The 25,182-nt window shown below is 36.1% G+C and overlaps 2 protein-coding genes across 2 annotated transcripts in view; both read right to left on the bottom strand.

The window, feature by feature from the left end:
- Nucleotides 1-525: 525 nt before the first annotated feature.
- On the bottom strand, nt 526-10,305 carry LOC107661150 (voltage-dependent L-type calcium channel subunit beta-4-like; the record flags this gene model as incomplete). The annotated part of the gene is made up of 4 exons (XM_016450616.1): nt 10,023-10,305; nt 1,045-1,161; nt 750-872; nt 526-653 (listed from the first exon to the last, which is right to left on the bottom strand). Coding segments are annotated over exons 1-4 (413 nt in total), but the record flags the coding sequence as incomplete, so codon positions are not given.
- A 12,529-nt stretch (nt 10,306-22,834) lies between these two features.
- LOC107661142 (signal transducing adapter molecule 2-like) overlaps nt 22,835-25,182 on the bottom strand; it is a 12,018-nt gene continuing 9,670 nt past the window's right edge. The window contains exon 14 of the mRNA XM_016450611.1: nt 22,835-24,031. Within this exon, the coding sequence (XP_016306097.1) occupies nt 23,830-24,031 (202 nt within the window). The 3' untranslated portion in view covers nt 22,835-23,829. The remainder of the gene's footprint in view (nt 24,032-25,182) is intronic.

Raw genomic sequence — 25,182 nt, 5'->3', positions numbered from 1 at the left:
TGATGTTTGTTATTATTAAAATTTTATATAGCCCATGTTTTTATACAAAAAAAAAATTATTTAACGATTAGGCAATCCCCATTGGATGTTATATGGCGTGAGGACACGCCTTCCGGAGGGGGGCGTTATGTCAGACTCTGTTCCATGTTTTGTGTGTGTCCTGCTCCCCATGTGCCTTCCCATGCCCTTATTTGGTTAGTTTCCTGTTCCTCCCCTGATTAGTGTTTCATTGCTCCCAGGTGTGTCTCGTCATCCCCTCCTCCTGTGTGTATAAATAGTGTTCCCAGTCCCAAGTTCTCTGTCCGCTGTTAAACGTCTTCCTGAGTTCGTCTCCCTTGGTTCCTGAAAATAAAGTCTTGGTAAAGTATTCTCCAGCGTCTCCTCGTTCCTCGTGTGTGTGCATCGTGACAGGTACAAGGGCATTTGTAATCATCTTGAAATTTGGTTTTTGAAATTTAAACCGTAGCATTCAAAACTGTTTGTAAGGTTCAGTGTTCACTCATTCCTCATATATTCTCCTCTTACCCATGGAAGCGGCCCCTTTTTTGCTCCTGCTGTAAGCGAATGTTCTCTAGTTTTAAGGGACTGGGGATGAAACCGATATCACAACCTTCCTTCACCAGTCGCCCAATCCACCAGTCATTGTTGTACTTCTGTGGAAATACACAGAGGACAAAGGAATTTGTTTAAAGTCCATTTATAAATGGATACAGCTAGACAGGCTCTCATTAAATAAATGCCCTCTTCACCTCCTTGATATGAAGGAAGTCTTTAGCATCAAAGGAAATGGCAGTGCCAGCAACAGGAACATCCTCATCCAGGGCACCACAGTAGCTGACGTTTGTCTTCACAGCAAAGGCCACTGCTTTGGCCTGAGCACATATTGATGAATAGTAAATCAGTTTAGTTTTAATTACCATTTGTGCTTGAGCAACTTGATAATAGAAACTAAATACCTCTAAAATAGTTTCTACAATTTGCTATTTTAAAAATTAAGAAATGGCATAGGTACAGTACAGGTAGCTCTGGCTAAGACAGTCTGACCTTTGCCCTCTCCAGCTGAATGGTGGCTTGCTGTTCTTTCTCCTGCCGGCCGCCCTGCTCCTCATCCAGAGAGACATCTGAGTCGGACGGTCTGCTAGTGTAGGAATCGGCGGAACCCTGCACACACATTGTGAACACCTATCAATTTATTGCCATTTACACAAAGGCACCTTTAAATAGTCTCATTATGTAAAACAATCCCAAGAATTCTAAAATATATCTAGATTGATGTATGATTTACAGTGGATGTGTGCTACACCACACAAAGAATGTGTGGGAGGAATAACCTTTACTTGTGCTTGTCCGTAATGACACAAATTAGTATTACGCACATAGTAATTTTATTATTTTATGTAAATGGATTTAGAGTGCATTAAAATGTTTTGTTTTAAATATTCATTGCATTACATCAAGCAGAAGCTGATACTTTTAATAATCTTTCATGTTAAAGGTTTGAAAAAAAATTTAAACCCTAACAGCTGTAATAGCTACGCTATATTAAACACACAAAGATGAAGATGAAAGTTTATAAAGTCTTTAATATGGCACAGAAAGCCTTAAAATAGGAGCAGCAGTCATAGTGAAATGACACATTATCAAGGAGAACGTGGTAAACATGAATGGATTTTTGGGCTTGGGAGATTAAATGTAGGGTAAGATAAAAGGACATTTAGATGTGTATCACTGCTATATTTCTTCAATCACAGAATAAAAAGACAATTTCTGATTATTAAATTTAGTGTTTTAATTATACACTGTTCAAAAGTTTGGGGTCAGTAAGTTTTTTTTTTAAAGAAATTAATAATTTTATTCAGTGAGGACACATTAAATTGATCAAAAGTGACAGTAGAAGAAATTTATAATGTCACAAAAGATTTATATTTCAAATAAATATTCTTTTGAACTGTTTTCAATAATAAGAAATGTTTCTTGAGTGCCAAATCAGCATATTAGAATTATTTCATGTGACATTCAGCCACTACAGGAATAAATTATTAACACAATATAACTGTTTTACTCTATTTTTAATCAAATAAATGTTGCCTTGGTGAGCATAAGAGACGTCTTCCAAAAACGTACAGTCCCCATACAGTCCACCATAAATGATACAGGTAAAATACTAGAATTCCACCATAACATAAATGTCAAGGCAATGAAGAAGCACACTTCCCAGCTTGCATTCTGAGGAAACTGAAACTATGAATACAGAGTTAAATTCCTGTTAGACACTTCATACATTATCACAAACAGGCGACAAGGCAGATGTGACACTTATCAATGAAACCCAGTCCGGTAAGAGTGCAGTAAACAGGTTTAATGCTGACTTCAAAGTGTTTGTAAAGCTGAGAAATGCAGCCGACTGAACATGTGCAGGTATTGATGCACAGGCTGATGGAAGCATTGAAGGAAACAGAATCAGATCAAAGACAAAATGACTGAAGCTGACAGCCTCAGAGTCAGAACAATGGATGTCTTGGTCAAATATATTATAGGGGATGAAAAAGAGAGAGGGCGAATGGATCAAAAGTCCCATAGGAAAGACAAACCCCAAAGAGATCTCTTTAAAATATCAATTTCTTCACCTAGACAGCAATGAGATTAAATGGAGAGCAATTTGAGACTTCAAGCATATGCTTCTCGGAAAAAAAAATATCCTAGTAATATCAAAAATATTACTAAATGCCCTCAGATTTACAAAAATATGCAAGTCTGCAAAAGATTTAAATATGAACTAAAACATTTCTCATTAAATTCTTCCAAGAAAAAATAATCTTGCTATGAGCTATGATAACCTTATTAATCTACAGTATAAGTCAACAACTGTCTCTCAATTCTGTCTATTTTCATTTCTCCAAAACAATTCTTAGAGAATTACTACATCAAAGCTAAAGATATACGACATAAATAGTCTTTTATTTTCTCTGAATAGCAGGGAACTACTGGCAAATGGATGAGGTGAGATGAGATATGGAGGAGATGGTCTAAAACCAGAATGGTACTTTATTGAGAGCAAGAGACGCAATGAACGTAAGAGCAACATGTGCTTTGATCTGCTAATCAAAAGATTGTGCTCAAAGTTAACAGTCGCCTTGAAGGTTCATTAACCCTGTAGTTGTGTCGCATAAGAACATATCAACTAATCTTATAATCCACTAGAATTCTCTTTATCAATGCAATACAGTCATATAGCATTTTATACAGACCTTATTTTTTTTTACTGTACATGCCATTAAAGGAATGTTAAAATCTACAGAATATGCGGGTTAATTACTTGTCATAAAAAATTATTTTTATTCATTCCTCAGTAAAAACAGTACATTACTTGACTTTGGCATGAAGCAAAACAGATATCTTCAATACTGTATGTTAAAATTACCTGCACATTTCAATAATATATCTCAAATAAATCATGAATATGTATACCTTTCAAAAGTTTGGGGTCCGTAAGATTTTTAAAAATGTTTTGAAAGATGTCTCGTATCCTCACCAAGGCCACATTTATTTGATTAAAACTGTAAAATCAGTAACACTGTGAAATATTATTAAAATTTAAAATAAATCTTTTCTATTTTACTATATTTTAAGAATTGATGGCAAAGCTGAATTTTTAGTAGTCTTCAGTGTCACATTATCCTTTAAAATCATTCATAGGCTGGTTTGGTGATTCTTATTAATGTTGAGAACAGTTGTGCTGCTTGATATTTTTGTAGAAACAGTGATACATTTTTTTTCAGGATTCTTTTATAAATAGAAAGTTCAAAAGGAAAAGCATTTATTTTAAATATATTATACTAATATATATATATATATATATATATATATACATTTGAGGACGCTGCAGCTAAATCTCTCTCATAAAAGGTTCAGGGTTCATTCCTACAGCCACCATATGGAGGTGTTTATTTTTTTTATGACTGGTCTATCTCCTCTTCCTTAAACTGTCTATGATCTGGTCCTGTCTTGCAGAAGACAGGTTGAACAGATTGCAATTCCAAACCCCTGAACAGATTGCAATTCCATTTTGTGCTGCTAGCACAGAAATTACGCACTTAAGCACACAAATTTTAAGAAGTGTGTGTTAAAGAAGACAATTCATCTGCTATACTGGCAAAAATTCAAAGAACCTTAAACAAGGGACCCAAATAAAGATAAAGGGCTGAAGGAAGAACAAAGACTAGAGACACGGCAGTTCAGTGAAACCCAGATGCCAACACACAAGCACAGTAGTACACACACACGCGTCTCAGCAGAGATGCCTCATCATAGAGAATCTGATTCTATTCCTGGTATCTCCTCAAAGGTACAGAGAGATATTCATTGTGTCTAGTCTAACTGTATGATATCATCACTTCTGCAAATTCACGGTCACTTTTGCCATGATAGATGTCTCTAGCACTGTGGGAGATGAAGGAAGTGGATGAAAGGTGCACAAAATGTGTTATTCTTTTTTAAAGTAACTTAGCAACTAAGGATGAAGCAATTGCTGTAATGCTAAAAGGCCAGTTTAGACCAGCTCAGAATTGGTTCTGGTCTACCTAGTGGACTAGCATAGCTATCAGTATCTCTAGATCTCCATCTCTGTTCACTTGATGACTAGACATCATTAGACACTTTAGTTTTTAAGCTCACAACCCTGGCCAGCACAATGCCCTCACTACTGGCTATCACACTAGACCATGGACCTCCATGGCCAGGAAAGTCATGTGACCAGTGTTACATAAGGCAATGTGCACTGATGCGAGTCAAGTGACAGGAGCTGCATCTGCTCTTGATGACATCAAAGCCCCTGTGATTCATCCTCGCTTCACCTCCTTCGATCTTCTCATTCTCCAGCACTCATTAGGACCACTGGAGCATCAAACTATTCGGTTTAATACTGCAACACAAACAGTCTGAATCTTTAAACTGAGCTGATGCACAATGACTTTTATGAGTCAACAAACACTCATATATTATGGCCCATCATAACATATGAATGTGTTGCTGTATTATCAAGTTCAGTGGATCTCAACTGGTGGGTCACGAGGGTCTGATCTAAAAAAACAACAATGCTAAATGCAAATATAATGCAACTGATCATATAAACATGCAGTTAATATAGCAAAAAGTAAAGCTTCTAAAGGATAATTCACTCAAAAAGAAAAATGATGTCACTATTTACTCCCTGTAATGTCGTTATGTCATTCCAAACCTGTATGACTTTGTTTCTTTTGTGGAACACAAAATAAAATATTTAGAAGAATGTTGGTATACAAATTGTTTTGGGTCCCATTTGGATACCATGTTGCTATCCAAATTATTTTGGGCATTTACAGAATCTGCAGTCAGGCAATCACTTCACTTTGGAACACATTACACCCCGTGGCCAGCTGGTTTGCTTCCTCTGCTGCTGACTCAGCGATACTGATGGTTGGATGGAGAGAGATGGCAGGGTGCAGGACGGGAACATTTCCCCAGCAGATGATAGCACAGTTCCTCTTTCACAGGCTGCCAGCACACTTCAACCTGAGGTCAAATATTTCATTTTCAAGCAATGAATGGTTCAACTGTTAAATGGTTATAATTTTTTTACATATCGAGGGGTGAGAACCAGAAGGGCGTAAGTGACATTTTGGGTGAAATGGAGATATATATATCAAATGAAAGCTCTTGATGAGCTCTTTCTACTGCCAAAAGGACACAAGTGAATTCTTAATAATTTTGGAGTTATTAATTAGAAACCAAAAGACTTAACTCTGAACATACTAAACCTGTTGGTTTTGGTTTTGGCCCTCCTGTAAAGTTGGTGAAATGTCACTTACGCCGTTTTGGTTCTCACCCCTCGATATAGTCTTGTATAAATGATTCATTTTGAAAATATTTTAATATTTTATATGAAAGACAATTAAATTTTAAATCAATTTTTGATATTTAAAATTATCTATGAATATTGCGAAGGTGTCACCATATTTGCCATATCATGTTTGGCATGACACATTGATGAGAGGGTCATAAATACATTTCTAATTCATACAGTTCCTGAAGGCATGATTCCTCTGCCTTCAATCCCATAAGAGAGCTTCCAAGAAAGGACTACTGAGTAAATTTGCCTAATTGTGTGCTGCTGAGTCAAATTAAAATTAAAACTCAAATTAAAATATTCAGTACATGCACTTTACATGTTTTTTAGTTTTCTTTTTTTCCATGTACAACTGTACCTGTCTGATTTTTAGGAAGTCGGACTAACATTAGTCAATTGAAGCTCTTCTTCACTAAGCACTTATACAGACTTTTATACTTACTCATTCAGACACATGAAGACTGTAGGTCAACTTGGAAATTTTTTTATAATTATACTTCCCATAACAGTAGTTATAAGTAAATAAAGCTGAAAATGTATACTGATCTCAAACTTGATACATCAGAATGAAACAAATCAATCTTTTTCAAACAGGCTATTTCGGATACACATGCTTCAGGAGGAGATAAAAAACACCTTAATATGAGAATGTCCAAAGACACATTAGAATTTCTTACTCAAGCACTCAGTTTAGCATGAATGCCCACGGAAATTATTTCTGTGCCTCGGCTATCACAACCTACTTAGCAGCAAGACAGTTTTATAAATGATCCAACTGATGTTTATTTATTACCACAAAGCAAATTCGATTAACCTTCCAACTTCAGAAGGAGCCATGAATAAAACATAATAAGAAAAAGAAAAGGAAATGTATCTATAATATAAATTCCTTGTATGTGCAAACATACTTGGCAATAAAGCTCTTTCTGATTCTGATTCTGATATATGAATACTTCCCCAGTTATATTTATTTAAAGGGGCCATTTCATATTTATTTTTTCCCCTGAGAAAATCCCACCATTTTTACATCTTGGTGGATGTAAAATGGATTATCTCTTCGGATTGTGGAGAGTATTGAGTTCTGCAAGTCAATGTTTACTTAAGTTATTATAACAAAACATAAAAATATATTTTTTTCATGATATGACTCCTTACTGTATATGCATATATATATATATTCACACACACACACACACACACACACACAATACAAATAAAAAATTAGAATATATTAGAATACATTTTTATATATTAGAATTTTTTAAGAATTTACTTAAGAACTTCCTTTTTTCAGAAAGATTTAAGCTAACATCTGGAGACAATTTTGTCCCCAAATTAAAGTATAGACAAGTAAACCCACACACACACAATGGCTGAACCACATGCAGCTTTCATGTACTCTGCCTCAGTACGTACACCTTTATCTAACCACGTCAAGTGTGTGGGCTTGGGTTTGTCAAGCCACACATTCTGCTTATCTTCAGAGATTGCACGCCATGAACATTTTCCTGTGATGCCAGTGAGTCTGAGAGCACTCAAAATCCACTACGCTGGCAGATCCTTGCCCTGTATTTCTTTGAAAACAAAAGCAGATAAATCCGTCAGTGAAAAAGCATCCTCCTGTGAGCAGATATGCAGATGAATCATGAGGGCTGAGGACCAATGCAGGCAAGAGCAGTGGGTAATTACAGATAAATCTCTCCACAACACAGCATGAGATCACTACCATTTAGGGCCACATCTGATGAAAGCAAATACTTAACCATAAAAAGAGATGATGATGATGAAAGCTTTGTGTCAGTACTTCTAATATCTGACTAAACTGATCTTTAAATCAGTTGCTTTCAACTGGTGGGTTGCAATCCAAAATTGGAATTGAGTCCTTGAACTGTTACCTTGAAGACAGCATGTTCATGAATTGCTCAGTCTGATTTTTGGGAACTGGTTGCAAACTTCAAAGAATCACTTGCAGAAACAGACATTACTAGTTCTAGATTTATAGAAAATGAATTTTCATTTTGAGGTGAACTATCGCTTTAACTGCTCTAATTCAGTCCAATTTAGTTAATAATTCACTGAAAATAAATAGTTTAAAAGAACAATCACTATCATCCATTCTTCTCAAAAACTTTTACCTTAAAACTATACTGAAAAACAATCTGAACTGGTAGCTTGAAACGTATGCAGTTGCTTTTATTAGAAAGCAATTCCAAATATAACAGTGTGGATCTAGTTTGCACAATTAGACTAATAATAGTGGGACACCATCAATGTCATAAATATAAAAAACAGGATACACTAAAACAATTACACGCAATGAATAGTAACAGCTTGAACCCTCCATTACTTTTAATATTCATAAGCTGTAAGGGAAGAGGAGAAAAGAAAGGCAGACCCAATCAGACCACAAGGCTATATTAAGATCATTAGAGGCCACCAGATCTGAGCTACTTTGTCATTATTTCATTCTTACGACATAATTTCCATGATATTTCTGCACCATATAATTCCAGAGAAAATACTTGCTGCGGGGGTATTAAATTGTCCTCAGCTTCTCAGTATTTTGTAGCAGAGAACAGATACTTTGTACTAGATAGATAGATAGATCTGTTTATTAACACATATGATGGTACGTGTCAAATTCAGATTTTCTGTTCAATTGTTTTGTGAGGCTGTTAGACAGTCATTGATTGGTTTAAAGGTGACAAACCTACAGTAAATGGTAAATACACAACATATTCATCACAATTTTTATTTTTACTTTTTTAAATGTCACAATTTTAAATAAAAATAAATTAACCTTTCTGTTCAAAACTAAACTTAACCCATACATAATAATTAGTCATATAATATATTATGTTTCTCACTGAGGCTAAATCAAGCGTTCAATTATGACAAATGTATTAATGATGAACAAAAACAAACAAATGTATGGACATAACACAGGAGGTGTTGGTCATTACATCCACACAATTATGATTTGTGGTCAAGGTTTATGGAAAAAAAATACTTCCTTTTCTTAGAACATCCTAGGTCTAATTAATAATACCAACATACACAGAAAATAAAAGTCTTTCCTTCAAACCAACTCACAATTCTGAACTGCCAACTTCCTATTATGAAAAGTGCAAAAGTGGTAGAGAGATGATCACCCACAAAAGAGTTTTTCCTGTTCATGTTCTTCCAAAACTCAATGTAAGTCAATGGGCTCCAATGTCATTTGATTCCAAGCATTCTTCAAAATATCTTCTTTTGTGTTCCGAAAAAAGAAAAAAGACAGAATTTTAATTTTGGGTGGATCTTCTGAGGAATATAAGTGATATTTTGAGATTTGTTTCAATGGAAGTCAGTGGGCCCCAATGTCGTTTGGTTTGCAGAGTTCTTCAAAATATCTTTTCTGTTAAGTAAAGTCATATGGCCAAAAAATGATAAGATCATATCGATTCATTTTCCAGCTCTGACTTTTCCCAGTGGTAACACTGAGTGGAATGGGGATAGTTTGTGATACATGTTAACAAACAAGGCTGCATCACAAAGAGCAACAAGAACATCTCTTGTTGTAAAGTGATGAAACTTGTGACCAGTTAAATAAGGAGACTGGCCTTGATGTGGCTGTAACCAGTACAGACATCAGTGCTGAACATTACTGCTACTTCCATGAGACTCGTTTATATCTGATCTAATGATGCTAATTAAATGAGCCCTCCTTTTACAAGCAGAAACAAAGTGGCACTTTAAGCAAGCATTCCTTTTGAGTACAGCTGAAAATCCGACAAAAACAACAATGCATGCAAGCTAAGAGGAACTAAACCAGCAAGCAGTGTGGCATTATTAGTGACAGCTCAATGATACGGAATAACAGGCTACCACAACAGCTGACTGATGCTCTCCCCCGACTGCCTCTTCCACAATGCATCTGAGAAACAGAGCATGGTTTGGAGAAAGAGTGGAGGTGACAGTGAAACAAAACCCATACACATGCACACACACATACGGATCCTCTCCCCTCCCCCAAAACACTCACTGGGACCAGTAGCACCATCCACAAGTTGAATTCCTCCAGCCATCCTCAGAGCATTTGTGTTGGCATGCATTCATTCAAAAGACCGTGAAGATGCACATATAGACCCTTACTCACCGCCTCGGAGTCTTCAAATCCATGCAGGTACAAATTGTCGTACATGGAGGTCTGATATTCCCAAGGGTTCACCTTAACAATCAAATGCAAATGTGGGATAAGGAAGCTCCAGCGACAGTACGTCTAACAGGGCTCTCTTACAATCCACTTGCCCACAGAAAGACCACCGAAGGAGGAATGTCAAGCAGATGGCAGTTGCCCCTTTCGCTCCTGAAGCCAGCGTATTGTATTAATGAGGATGAAGCGTGATCGATCACATCATAGAGAAGTGGGGCTCTCCCCAGAGGCTGCAGAGACCTGGCATTTTATCAAGCTTCCACAAACAGAGCAGGAAAACTGAGCCTTCCTCAATCACAAGCTGATGACAAAGCAGTGAGTCCGTCTTCTGATTGGCTGAGAGGAGCTCCAGTAAGAAAGGACAAGTGCTCTCTTCTTTTGACCGTTAAAGGAGGAGGAGAAGGGGTCTGCAGGGTGCTGACAGCATTCCACTCCTTGACCACTGTTTTCTGCTTATTTTCCTTGCCATTTCTATTTTTGACCATCTTGGATCTCACCTCTTTCTATTTCATCTCTTTCTTTCATCCATGTTCACATATAGACTCAACAATTCATTTCACAATTCATGCATTAGTTCACATACACTGTAAAAAATGTGACATTTGCAAAATTAAAATAAGATGAAAATATGCCTTTTTAAATTTAATTTACTTGAGTGAATTTTAGATTTCTTAAGAGTAAGTTAAAAAACTGTTTCCTACGGAGCCCCTAAAGGGACATGATGGTGGGAAAAAAATTTGGGGTGGGAGGAAATTTTTTTTTGCGTTCTCGCAAGAGAGAACGCAAAAGAGAGAACGAGAGAACGCAAAAGTTTTGCGAGGGAACGCAAATATCTTTGAGGGAACGCAAAAGTTTTGCGAGAGAACGCAAAAAATCTGACAAATATTTTTTTCTCCCACCCCAAATTTTTTCACTCAATCTGATTTTTTTCCACCACCATGTCCCTTTAGGGGCTCCGTAGTTTCCTTTGTTTATATTGTTCATTATATTATAAATAATTTATTATTCGCAAAAGTTTTGCGAGGGAACGCAAAGTTTCTCGAGGGAACGCAAAAGTTTTGCGAGAGAACGAAAAAAAAATTTGACAAATATTTTTTTCTCCCACCCCAAATTTTTTCACTCAATCTGATTTTTTTCCACCACCATGTCCCTTTAGGGGCTCCGTAGTTTCCTTTGTTTATATTGTTCATTATATTATAAATAATTTATTATTAGTAGTAGTCAAATTTATAGTTTAATAAAAAATAGTTAAATAAAATAAAACAGTAGAGCATGGCACTAGCAATGCCAAGGTCATGGGTTCAATTTCCAGGGAAAGCTAGAACTGATAAAACGTGTACTTTGAATATAAATTATATGTAGCTTTGGATAAAAACATCTGTGATGTAAATTGATATTAATATTGTGTGTTTTATCTGTGAGAAAGTGCTTGCTGTCCTAAACTAGTGACAACATTTGATACATTGAGAAAAACATGTATTAAATACCTTAAAATGCCAAACACAAACATATGAAACACAATTGTAAACAACAACTAACTGAGCATTTAGAGTAGAAGAACAAATGCATCCTAACAACACAATACTAAATATGACACCCATCTCAAAGGTGCAAACAATTGCAACCATATTAATTATTCATGTTCTAGTGCACACTGCGAAAATGATAAATGGAACCAAACCACAAACCATTTTTTCTAATGTAGGCCTAAGGCCTATTTGAGTTAAAAAGCTAACTGAGAAGCATTACTGGTGTTCCTGAACTTTAAAATTGAGAAATTAGAATAAAGTTCATCTTTATCTTTTACAGTAACATTTTTCAGCATTATTTAATGAAAAATGTATAAGTAAAAGGAGCTAAAAGAATTTACCAGTATAATGCAATGCAAATATGTATACCATAATGGCATAACACTTCCTGTCCAGACCAGGACACATGTACACACACACACACACACACACACACACACAAAACATCCAGTAAATGCCCCAGGTCCCTAAATCTCTGAAACCACCAGTTTATGGCAGATGTGAATGATGAAACATGAAAAATGAGAGCTTGACATGATAGTATTGAACCAGACCATTCTTTACCAGGAGTATCAATACCTCTGCTTTTGTAATTACATGCCCAAGAATGTGGAGAAGCTATAAAACACCAACTGGTCACTGAGACAAAAGTATATAAATTGCAGCTATAACCAGAATAGCAAAATCTGAACCTGTGCATCTTTTAAATATTACAGTTTTAAATTCATTCATCATTGCTCCAACAAAATACATTATGTCCCTGGACAAACAAAATAAAATGAGACATATTTCCATAGAGATTTATGTATCATTAAACATGCAATTTTTTGAAGGTTGTGTTGCATTTCTAATTCTGTTATAGGTTCATATTTCCCTTGATACCACTACAGCTACTGAAATAATAAGAAAACCACAACCAATCAGGTCTTTTCAAGTAATTACATGGAAATGAACTGATGGTGTTGCTGTTAATTAATCAGGACTCTCTTGAGTATAAAACTCTGGCACACATCGCCCCCTGTAGTTCACAACGTACATCTACAACATGCCTGCTTTTCTACTCGGTGAAACAAATTATTCTGAGTAAAAAATGACTCATCTGACAAAACACTCACCTCTTTAATTTACTCTTTCTACTTTAATAAAATAAACTCAGGAAAAGTCCATAGACATCAAAAGAGAACAAGAGCAATCAATAATGTTCTGCTTCAACTGGATCTACCAAGAAGCATATGATGAGATAATTATGCAAAATCTATTATTAAAAATAATTATATACTGAGAGAATGAATATTGTTCATGATATGAAATATTTACATCCACCAATAAAAGAATCTTACTATTATAGATGTTTTGTAAAATGTACATGCATACTTAAATTAGTTAACATGTCGCTTTACAAGAAATACTCCTTCAGTTCACTACTGAAATTTTCACATTTAATTTTAACCTTTTTTTCTAATATTTACATCCACCAATAAAAGAATCTTACTATTATAGATGTTTTGTAAAATGTACATGCATACTTAAATTAGATAACATGTCGCTTTACAAGAAATACTCCTTCAGTTCACTACTGAAATTTTCACATTTCATTTTAACCTTTTTTTCTTCTTTGATTTACGGTGGATCAGCTATAGGAGTGAAAGAGCAGATAAAACAAAACAAATGCATGTTACTGAATAAAGTGTATCTTAATATCCTAATAATTTTTGTTTCATTTTAATGCTTAAATGTCATTTGAATAGCTGTAATAATTATACAAAGAACCCACTTGCTTTGTTGTGATTGTTGATTATGCGCCTTGTTTCCTGATTCCATTATTTAATTTAGTCAGGAAAATCTCTAAAATCTAATATGTCAACATCTGATCATCAAATCAACAGTCATGCTAATCTGGCCCGCTGCTCTTGGGCTTTTTTGTGGCCTATGGTCAATAAACACAGCAGGGAAGCAAAGAAATAAATGAATTACTAAAGAGTTTAGCCATGTGACCTATACCAGCAAGATTAATAATTTATACAAGCTCCCAATGATCAGGAATTTTAAATGCGTTATTATAGGTAACTACAAAAACAGCAACAACTTCCAACGACTAGAGTTAACAAATCATTTTAAATCTCTCCACATCAAAATAGGATTGTTTCAGCCATAAATTCATGACAAGTATTTACATGATTATTACCGGCAGTCTTGTCTTTAACCTTGATCTCAGCAGTTTTAACCACTCCCCTGGATTTTTTCACCTCATTTGAGCAGATCTCTAAGACACATACATGTTTAGAAGCAAGACATTTCCTCTCAGCACCACCCTATGCTCTATAATAATCTTTTATATACATTGGGAGATGCATAGATTTCTTTTCCAGAGGACACGGAAGTATGCATTAACATCAAACCATAAAAACACTTTATGGTTTTTTTCCGACGCGTGCTTGCAGTGTTCGGCCAATCACAATGCACTGGGTCAGCTGGCCAATCAGAGCAGACTGCGCTTGTCAAAGGAGGGGGCTTTGTAGAAAACGAAGCGTTTGAGAGAGGCGGGGCATAGAGGACCTACAATAATGTACAGTATTTGAAAAATAATGTGTTTTTTGAACATTAAAGCATGTCAACATATTCTGTTACACCAAATACACAAAATAATTATCTTTAAAATAGCATCATATGACCCCTTTAAAAATATATACATATGTAAAGTAGGGTGTCCTCAATGAAGGGTCTTGGTTGTGAAACCACCTCTACTGTATGTCCAGAAATACAGTGTCCTGGAAGTCAGTCAAAAAGCTGAATTCCCAAGGTTCTTTGGGGATCTAGATTCTATAATAATTTGCAGATAGACTGCAGCATACGCTACACGCATAAGTTAAAGCTGTTTCTTCATTACAGCACTAATGAAATAGCAACTAACAGTTCATTCCATAAAAATGTGGAAAAATATAAGAAATTATAGAAATGCTAAAAAGACACGATTAATAGTTAAAAAAAATAAGTTGGCCATTTTTCTGGAAAAATAAATGTAAAAATGCATCCAGCATACAGTAAATACTTGTTCATTTGTTAAGTTACCCTACCATATACAGTAAAATAGATATATTTTAAGACAAGTAAATTCATTGCAAAATTGTAAAAAATAGAGAAAAATAAATAAAAAAAGAGCAAAGCAATACATATTTTATGGTAAAATATTGTTAAAATTGTTACAATTTTCACTTAATAAAGTAATAATTCATCTGAAAAGAGGCATTAGCTGTGCAAATAAATTATATTTATTTTGAAAAATAAATATATATTGTTTTAATTGTTTCTTCTTATAAATAAAAAATCTAAAATATAAATCAGTACCAGAATGCCATCTCATAGTGCTTGAAACATCACTGTTTTTGCAGTCAAATGTAAAAAAAAACTACTACAGTAAATGCTGTTTAGTCACAGTATAGAAATGAAGGCTTACTTCTGTCCACATTATGATTTAATACAAAGCTTTTGCCTTACAACAGCACAAACTCTGCAGGGAATACTGTATAGTCCTCAAACATGTGAACAAGGGTAGATTCAGGGACAGCTAGAAATGCCACATTGCAGGCATCAAGGTCATTGCTTTCCCCTGGGATACTTTCTTCTTCTGTGCAAACTCAAATATCTAGATGCATCTGACAACTGGGATTACATCATATTTCCATTAGGAAAATGGACTCCATGATTTCCTATTGCATGTGCTGAAAGAATATTTACAGGCTTGATTTCAAAACTCCAAATCTCCAAATCTTTTTTTTGAGATGTTATGAAGATCCTTGCCAGCTCTATTCAGCTAAATATCAAATAAGTTCAGTTGGAAAGGTAGCCATGAGCAATTCATATTCATCTGATGACAGCGAGGATTCGTCTGTTGCTTGGAAACTAAATGACCTGTTCAAAAAGCTGCACAAGAGTATAATTCTATGAAAATCACACTAAATATATATACAGTGGGTATATAAAAGAATCACCTCCCTTTACAATAATCAGATTTTGTTGCTTTGCAACCTGAAATTAAGACGGACACAGTTTTTGTTTTATCCAGCTGCATTTACTCAGTGCAACTTATAAAAGTGAAAGATGTAACACCAACATGTCAGAAACAAAAATAATAAAAAAAACAGAATCGCTGAGTTGGAAAAAGGATCACTCCTTCCTAAAAATGACTCGGTGATCAGGTGTAGCTAATCACCTTCTCGTGGCACACAAAGCCATTTGACTTTCAACTGTGATCAGCTGTGGTCATTTTGATTAGCTCAGCATGAAAATAGCTTTCCTGGAGCATTGCAGTCCTTGGTAGTGCAACTGAAGTAAACAGTCAACTATGGGTGGCAAAGCACTGTCAAAAGAGCTCTGGGATAAAATTGTGGACAGGCACAAGTCAGGAGATGGATATACAAAATTTCATTCTAGGTTTTATCAATGCCTAGAAGCACAGTCAGAAACAAAAATAATAAAAAAAACAGAATCGCTGAGTTGGAAAAAGGATCACTCCTTCCTAAAAATGACTCGGTGATCAGGTGTAGCTAATCACCTTCTCGTGGCACACAAAGCCATTTGACTTTCAACTGTGATCAGCTGTGGTCATTTTGATTAGCTCAGCATGAAAATAGCTTTCCTGGAGCATTGCAGTCCTTGGTAGTGCAACTGAAGTGTCACTGTCAAAAGAGCTCTGGGATAAAATTGTGGACAGGCACAAGTCAGGAGATGGATATAAAAAATTTCATTCTAGGTTTTATCAATGCCTAGAAGCACAGTGAAGTTTATTATTAAGAAGTGGAAGGTATTTGGTACATAACAGACCCTCCCTGGATCAGGATGTCGCTCCAAACTGGATAAAATAGCCAGGAGGAAACTGGTCAGAGAGGTGACCAAGAGGCCTACAGCAACTCTGCAGCAGCTGCAGGAATTCATGACAAAGAGTGATCATTGTGTGCATGTGACAACAATATCACACATTCTCCACAGATGTGGCTTGTATGAGAGGGTTGCAAGAAAAAAGCCACTCCTCAAGGAAACCCACACGCAGTCACGACTGAGCTTTGCCAAAACGCACCTTGAAGATTCTGAGGTAGATGAGGCTAAAATTGAATTATTTGCATGGCCTAGTCGGAGCCCAGACTTAAACCCCATTGAAAATCTGTGGAATGACTTGAAGACTGCAGTCCACAATCGGTCACCATCATATTTAACTGAACTTGAGCAGTTCTGCAAAGAAGAGTCGGCAAATATTGCAAATTCTAGATGTTCAAGAGACATATCCCAACAGACTGAAGGCTGTAATAAAGCAAAAGGTGGTTCAACAAAATACTGACATAAGGGGGTGATCCTTTTTCCAACTCCGTGATTCTGTTTTTTTTATATTTCTGACATGTTGGTGTTACATCTTTCACTTTTATAAGTTGCACTGAGTAATTACAGCTGGATAAAACAAAAACTGTGTCCGTCTTCATTTCAGGCTGTAAAAGCAACTGGAGGGGTGATTCTTTTCTATACTGTATAGAGGGAGAGAGACAGAGAAAGAGAACTTTACAACTTGTACAAAGTACATATCTAAATGATTGTAGTATATTATGGAAGCTTGTTTCTGCCATGACAACAAAGGTAATTGCGACTTTTTATCTCACAATTCGGACTTTTTTCCTTGCTGTTCTGAGTTTATATCTCACAATTCTTACTTTTGTCTCACAATTATTTTTTCCTTGCAATTCTGAAAAAAGGTCAGAACTGCAAGATGTTAAAATGTTAACTTGCAATTCTGAGAAGACCAAATAATTTGTAAAAGTTTATTTTTTACGTTTTTTTAATATATTTTTTTCTGTGGCGGAAATGGACTCCATAGTGTAGAACTATGATCTGGCATTAAGGCTAGGGGTGCTCCGATTGATCGGCTACCGATCATTATCGGCCGATAATCATGTTGGGATGATTGATCGGCGGTCTCTAAAAGGCCGATCTCAAAAAAACGATCTCAAGCTGATGATGCTGTCGTGAGAGGTTTGGCACGACATGCAGCGGCACCGTCTCAGTCTCTGTCCGGCGCGGGTGAAATAATTATAATGCTGAAGGTGAGGTACTCACCTTCATATTTCTTCATTAAATAACTTACAAAGTAATTTGAAAACCTTGTGTGAGACGTAATTTCACAAAAAGCGTAAGTGAATCACCGCGCGCGCGCTCTCTCTTTCGCTCTCAAAATACACAAATGTCTTCAAATCACCACATCGCGTCTGTCTACAAGCGAGCTGCACGCTGCAGTTGACACGGGAATTCTCACTTGCACAATCGAGGCAGTGTCACATCGTCACTAAAGTTTATACAAGTAAAGTAAAGTTTTTGCATTACTTTTTAATTCTCGCCAGTGTTTAACCATTCAGCGCTCGTGCACTCTCCTGGAGACCGTGCGCTCATGCACACTTGCAGCGCACACATAATGCCAGGTTCACATTACTCTGCTTGCAGTGCGTATGTGGTGCATATCATATGGCTGTTGGCTAGTTTTAAAGGAAAAGAGCACTTTTAGATAAACAAGGTAATAATAGTTGGCACTCGTGGAGGTAGGAAAACAAAGTTCTTTATGAACTGCCATGGTTGTTTGTAATAAAGGTTTCAATGCAAAAGGGAAGGCAGTAGAGCTGACTATTTCTGTCAATGGTAAGTTTGTGATAACGTAAGAAAAGTAGTTTAAATGTTTTGCCACTTGCTTGAGCAACTTAATATATAAATCTAGAAGTAAATGCAAAAGTAAAAAGCATTGAATGATGTGGTGCTTATATTTATTGTGTTTAAACATGTCTGTGAAAGATTGTATTACTGTACTGTGTAAAAAAAGAATTGCAATGCTGAAAAAGCATTTTCAGTGACAATGTTTGGATTTGAAATCAAAATAATGGAATGATTATAATGTTGGAATAAATGTTGTGTTTGTGGTAAACAGCCACAGATCAGTAGTGGACTCCTGTGTGAAAGCTGCTTCCCCTCTCACAAGAGTGATTTAAGAGGGGAATTTTACTGCTTTCTGTGATCGGCGATCGGCCTCAAAAATCCTGATCGAAGCACCCCTAATTAAGGCGCTAAATTCAAAGATAGTTTCCACTGCAGTACTATAATGTGATTCAACATATGACACGTTTTGAACATATGAATTATGATGCAAAGATTAAAATGAGTCATCTGCAATGAGTAACAACCCTCCAGGTGGGAACATGTTGTCTTCATTGGCAGATTTGAAAGAAATATGTATTATTATGGATAAATGTGAACTTGTTGGCTTCTATAAAAAATATTACGTAACCCAGTTTTGCGCATGGAAAGTGGATAGTCAATTATCCACTGAGAATATTAGTCACTGTTCAAAACTCTTCAAAATGTCCTACGCAGCGTGAGCTACCCTTAAAATGAAGTCTCGAACAAAAGAGTTCAATTCATTGCAATACAAAAGCGAGTGTGAGAGTCATATCACAAAATATTCAAATGAAGACATTATATTTCCATAATCTCCCCTCTCACCTGGCGAAGGATGAAGCTGGTCGATGTTGTACTGCCGTCGGATCTCTTAAGTCGACTGCGCCGCGAGTAGGTGCCTCTGTTCACCTACGACAAAAGAACAAGCTATTAATCTATTTCTCTTCTACCGGCAGAACAAGGACACATTCATACACACACATACACTCACAAAGCCCACTGCAACACTGTCAGAGGGGTCTCAATGGGGTCTGTTAGCTATAGAACTTACTGTCAGAGTCAAATGAACCGGCAAAGCATTTCAAAAATTAATCGCTTGCATTAATCATCGCTGTTTTGTGCTTCAGTATGAAACCTACAGCTAAATACAGCAGACATGAGGATCTTTGACCTATCCTGGGTGTTACGTGACTAAAAGCTTGACAGATAAGGAGGGTCTATTGAGATAGATGGCAAAGCGCATCACCACGAGGAAGCTTAACTCTGCAGAGCCACATAGACATCAATGCAATGTGTTGAGCAGGCGAAACTGCCCTTCAGTATGGCTGGCCGCAATGCAGTCCTACATCGAACCCCTTCTGAGTAGATCATGCGGTTGAAATATATAGCGGGTTGAGCTGAACAGATGTTTCCAGTAGTTTGTTGTGCAAGAAATGGTGCAACGTAAATGTTATGGCCATCTGCTGCATAAAAAGCACTCATGCTTACAAACTGGGTCAGGTCATGTGTCCTTTAGAGGGAAATCAATGAGAACATCAATTATTTAGCAGCCTAATTAAAGACCAATAGATCAAACTGACATCCATAATTTGTTAGCACATTCGGGATTTGGTTTTAATGATCCTTTTAATTGTATAGTCAGCCTGTGTGGAGTAAAGTTCACCCCAAAAAAAAAATTTTCTCTTCATTTACTCACCCATATGACTTTCTTGCTTCCGCAGAACACAAAAGGAAGTGACAGAATGACAGACTCACCATTTACTAACACTGTATGGTAAAAAATGCAATGAAAGTGAATGGTGACTGAGGCTGTCAGTCCCTAACATCTTTTTTCACAGAAAAAAAAGTCATTCGAGTTTGGAACATCACGAAGGTTGAAATTATGACAATTTTTTTTATTTTCAGGCATACTGTCCATTTAAGCTATTATTCCACATAATGCATAGGGTTTAAAACATAAAACACAGGAATGTTACTGTGACACTACCACGGTTTCTTGACTATTTACCATGTTAATAACTAATTTATTTTTGGACACGTATCATATTATTCCTTCATGTACCTTAGAGAACCATCCAAATACAGTATATGAAAATTCCATCTGTAGCAACAATAAATGTAACAACATCAAGTCATCCATCATAAGTTAATGGAAATATTCTAAGACATTCAGAGATTTGTATTACAAATGGAAAAACTGAAACACAAACATAACATAACAACAATAGGAGTGTTTGGTGCAGATTCACACCACAACCCTACCTGAATATATTTACTGTGAGTAAAAACCCTTCAAACGGAGCATGTTGTCATTGTTGGCAGATTTGAAAGAAATATGTGTATTATGGATCAATTTAAAGTCGTTTGATCCTATATACACAAACACAACTGTGTGTGTGTTTGGTGCAGCTTCCCATCGCATTATCGCCTTCTCCCGCGTCCCTACCTGAAAAATCGGCTTCTGGACCGTTACACTACTATTACATTTTAAATAGGGTAACTTGTAATCTGTAACCTATTACATTTTCAAAGTAACCTTCCCAACACTGCTGAACTGTTTGCTCCAGTTTCGCTGTGGTGTCCGCGGTCCGAAGACGAGGCTTGTGTGCGCTCGCTCGGTGACTGATGCGGTGTGTGCTGTGCAGCTGTAGTGTAGATGCAGCGCGAGCGGTCACCACTAGAGCAGCATCACCAGCTACTGTACAGTGTAGCTGCTCAACAGAGGTCATTAAATATTATTGAGCAGCGTTGGCAAGATTCCCCCCAAAAATGGAGCTAAAAGTAGAAGCTACCCTGTAAATAAAGTGGTTAGCTTTCTAACTACATGGCATGCTAAATTTATGTTTTATAAACATGAGATATTAAAAATAGTTAACTGGAGATTGATCGATGTGCATGTGCATTACAAAACAAAAACATCTCCGAAAGGAGTACAACAACAACAAAACTATTGCAAGTTTTTATCGTCTACACCTAGTGTTTTGATAGCTATAACTGTTGACCTGAGTGTTCACAAACTGCAGGCGCAGAAGGATTTTTTCGTCGATGACCAACGATAAAATAAATTAGCAGGTTTAGTTTCAATGGATTGTCGGTAAATATTCTCTTTATCTGTCCTCATTGCTCTGCTAGAAAGTATTCTGCTCATTTTACCGAGTGATTATCGGTAAAAATTAGCTGCTCGAATAGTTCGGACTGAATCGCGAACCGATTTTGCTGACCGATTCATTAAAAGAACAGAATCACTCGCGAATTGGGCATCGCAAGTCCTGATTCATAAACAACCGCATTTTGAATGAACTACAATTCCCTCTGCTGGACAAGCCACTTACATTTTCATATCACTTTCATAACTGTTTGGTGTTTAAAAAACTGCTACTGTCCTAATCTGAATTTTTAATTAATTAATTAATTTTTACGTGATCAAAAGTGTATGGTAGTTGTCACTCCATTTTGTGAAATGCTTTATTCAACAATAAAATAATAATTAATAAGCCCCGTTCTTTAAACATGATAATCTATGAGGTGCCAGGGAGAAGAGATTTTCAAAACCCTCTCACTTGCCATGTAATTTAAGACAAAAAATATCAAATTAGTTGACTCTACCCATGAAACATGCTATATTATGAGGGTGAAGGATATATAAACAAAATAAATAAATGATTGCAAATTATGTTGTTGCAAAAGACTGTGGAAAGGCAGTGCAACCAAATGAATACCTTTAGTACCTATTCTGATGTGTTGATCTGTTACTCGATTCTTAGATTATACTGTAAAATTAATGCTAATGTAATGTGACCCATTTTAATAATGACAATAATAATGCATCTCAGTGTCCTCCAAGGTATAGACTGATCAGAATAACAGATGAAAAACGAGAATTACTGAAGGGCATGTCTTTTTTTAGAGCTGATAAGGAGATGCTAAATTGCAGGGGGATTTATATCATACACAGCTGTAGCTGCTTTTCCAACAGATTCTATGAGGATTCACCCATGAGGTTGATAATTAGTAGCATATCAGCTGTGCAAGAAGATTTTGACAAAACATAACCAGATGTGATGCACAAATTATGTAAAATAGAAATGAATAATTAACATTCAGCATCTCCAAAGCATGTGAGAGGAGACCAGTTTGGAACACTGGGAAAGTATCCACTATAGAAAAGCACATTTTGAAACACGTAGTTTTTATTTTCTGTAGACTATAAGAGTTCACTGCGTTACAAAAGGAATTTGAAAAATGAGCAGGCAGGATACAAAGAAATCTTGATGTTACAAAACATTGAGTCCATGAGTACAATACAGATTTCCCTCTAAATCTCTTAAAACATACAGGTTTACAAATATCCAGCAGCTTTTGAAATAAAGTCTTTTGTATTGGTTTCTATGTTTATTCCGTCTCCTGAAAGAACAAGGCATCTGGTGGTAAATAAATGTGTATAAAGTTAAGGTGCAATACAGACAAAGCCAGATATTTAACATCTAATATACAATATCTTTATTCGAGCTGTTTATGAAAAAAATAAAGACAATTTTCTTCTATTTTTAACTACATTAATCCCATTTTAACGAGAACAAAAGCGGTCTATATGTTAAAGGAATTATGCATTTTCCCATTTCAGTTAAGAAGAAAAGGGTGGGTATATCAGAAAAGCACATTTCTTCACATACATAAGAAGCAAAAAAACAATTGATTGATCATTTTCAGCTGAGGAGTCATAGACTGTATGCAATTTTACATGCCTTAAATTAAGTCAAACAACAGCAAACACCCACAATGCAAACACAAGCGGTACTTGCATATTATAAATATCATTATACAGTGAAACATATGGATTGACCATAAAGGGATTGCATTCGTTAGTTCTAAAGCACAGTTTTGCAAAAGAATTTATGAATATCACCATGTAGCCTATACCCAGCTGCCCCTACTAAATCGGTGCCATAATTCTAGAATCACTAACAGCAGGATGAACCTAAAACTGCCATTTTGATTGTAGGAGTTTATAGGAGTGCTCTGAGTATTGGCACATAAAATCATTGCAGATTTGGTGAACCATGTATAATCTTCTTCATACAATCGTTCTCTCTATAATGCATTAAAAAACCCACATTTGCTTTTAAAGGCAAGAAATGAAAGTTTAGGGTCAGTTAACCCAGAAATAAATGAAAATGGCAACAATTAATCATAATAATTGTCTCTTCAAATGAGGAACAGTATGCGTGTTTGTGCATTTTACCAAGACGACAAAAATTATGTTTATGGTTAGTGTGACTCATTCCATCAGCTCTAAACACCTGCCCTAAACTGCTTCATGGGTTAGTAAGTGGGAGAGAAAATGAAGTGCTTGCTTCCTTTCGATTACATCTTTGTCCTGTGAAGACAAATGTCAGTAAATCTCTGCATGCCCCTTGACATCAATAGAGACGTGAGAGAAAAATACTCTCGACCTCATTTCACCATTTGGAATTCGCATTGAATATTAACGGCTGTGGAGTCAGACTTGCTGTGCAGCCTTACAGAAGGGGTTGCTGGTAGAAGGCTGCTTGTTGCTGCTGAGGTGCAGGTTGGGCTGGAGCTGACATTGGATAGGAGGTTGGAGGCAGACCAGGATTAGCGTTCTGATAGGCAGACATATCCATACCCATGCCCATCTGTTGTGGGTAAGGGGTGTGGGCTCCGGGAGCTTGGTTTACGTATGGTGCATTCATGGGGCCGCTGCAAGAAATAAGCAATTTGCAGTTATCTAAGACTAGTTTTCCCAACACCACTATCATCAGAATGATACATTTTAAACAAAAGTATCTAAAAAAGGCTGTTTGCAAGTACACCACCCGGCATCATATGCTGATTCCAAAAATAGTGTCCGTTTTGCATGTCATACTTTCTCACAAAATATGATGTGCATTTTGTTAAATTTTTAAAGTGAAGAAGTCTAGTATTACCCCTTAATCACCAGAAAAACTGTGACTTCAGAGACATGATTACCATCTTCTTCTGAACCAGGATACAACTATTCGTTCAATTCTCATCTGATTTTTGTATGAATGAATCTGAAGATATTATTTTATGCCTAATCTTAATTTCAATGTTTGAATATAGCCAGTGATAGAAGAAAATGCAAACACGACCCAGATGTTCTCACGATTCCAGTACATCAACTGACATCTTGTGAAGCAAAACGCTTTGTGTTTGTAGGAAACAAATCCATCAAGACATTTTTAACTTCAAGCCATTGCTTTCAGCTAAAATCCTCTATCCATAATATTGCTTTCTAATTTTCATTTTTGGGTAAACTATATTCCTTTAAACAAGAATAGTAAACTAATAAAGATGGAGAAGGGGAGCGCCCATGTGTTTGCACCTTTATACAGTCTATGGTTTGCACTCAGGCGATGGTGTTCTCAACTTTGTCAAAATAAAAGTCCCCCTACTGACACTTATCACCTAAACAGAAAAATGTATCGGCCAATGTCGATAATTAAAAAAAATGTTAATATATCTTCCTTGGTGGGAAATCAGTGGACTAATAATAGTTTTCTTCATTCACTGTTGATGTGGACAGGATTTGGCCGAAACTGCATATGTAGAAATTAGGGATGTACTGAAATGAAAATTCTGAGCTGAAACAGAAACCGAAAAATCTGGATGCACTTGGCCAAAATCCGAAACCGAAAATGCTTTTTAATAATTACTAATTATTTTATTAAATAATATAAAATAATTTTGTAAGACTTTTTAATTTAACTCAATAATTTGAATGATACTGAATAAAAAAAAACACAAGCCAATTAAATAACCACACTTTTACTGAAAGTAACACAATAAAACTGGACAGAATTTATATTAATATTGGTAACACTTTACGA

Source organism: Sinocyclocheilus anshuiensis, unplaced genomic scaffold, assembly GCF_001515605.1.
Source record: "Sinocyclocheilus anshuiensis isolate Anshui unplaced genomic scaffold, SAMN03320099.WGS_v1.1 scaffold2056, whole genome shotgun sequence".
Lineage (NCBI taxonomy): Eukaryota > Metazoa > Chordata > Actinopteri > Cypriniformes > Cyprinidae > Sinocyclocheilus > Sinocyclocheilus anshuiensis.
Note: the sequence above shows the minus strand (reverse complement) of the source record. Positions and strands in the feature narration are given on the sequence as shown.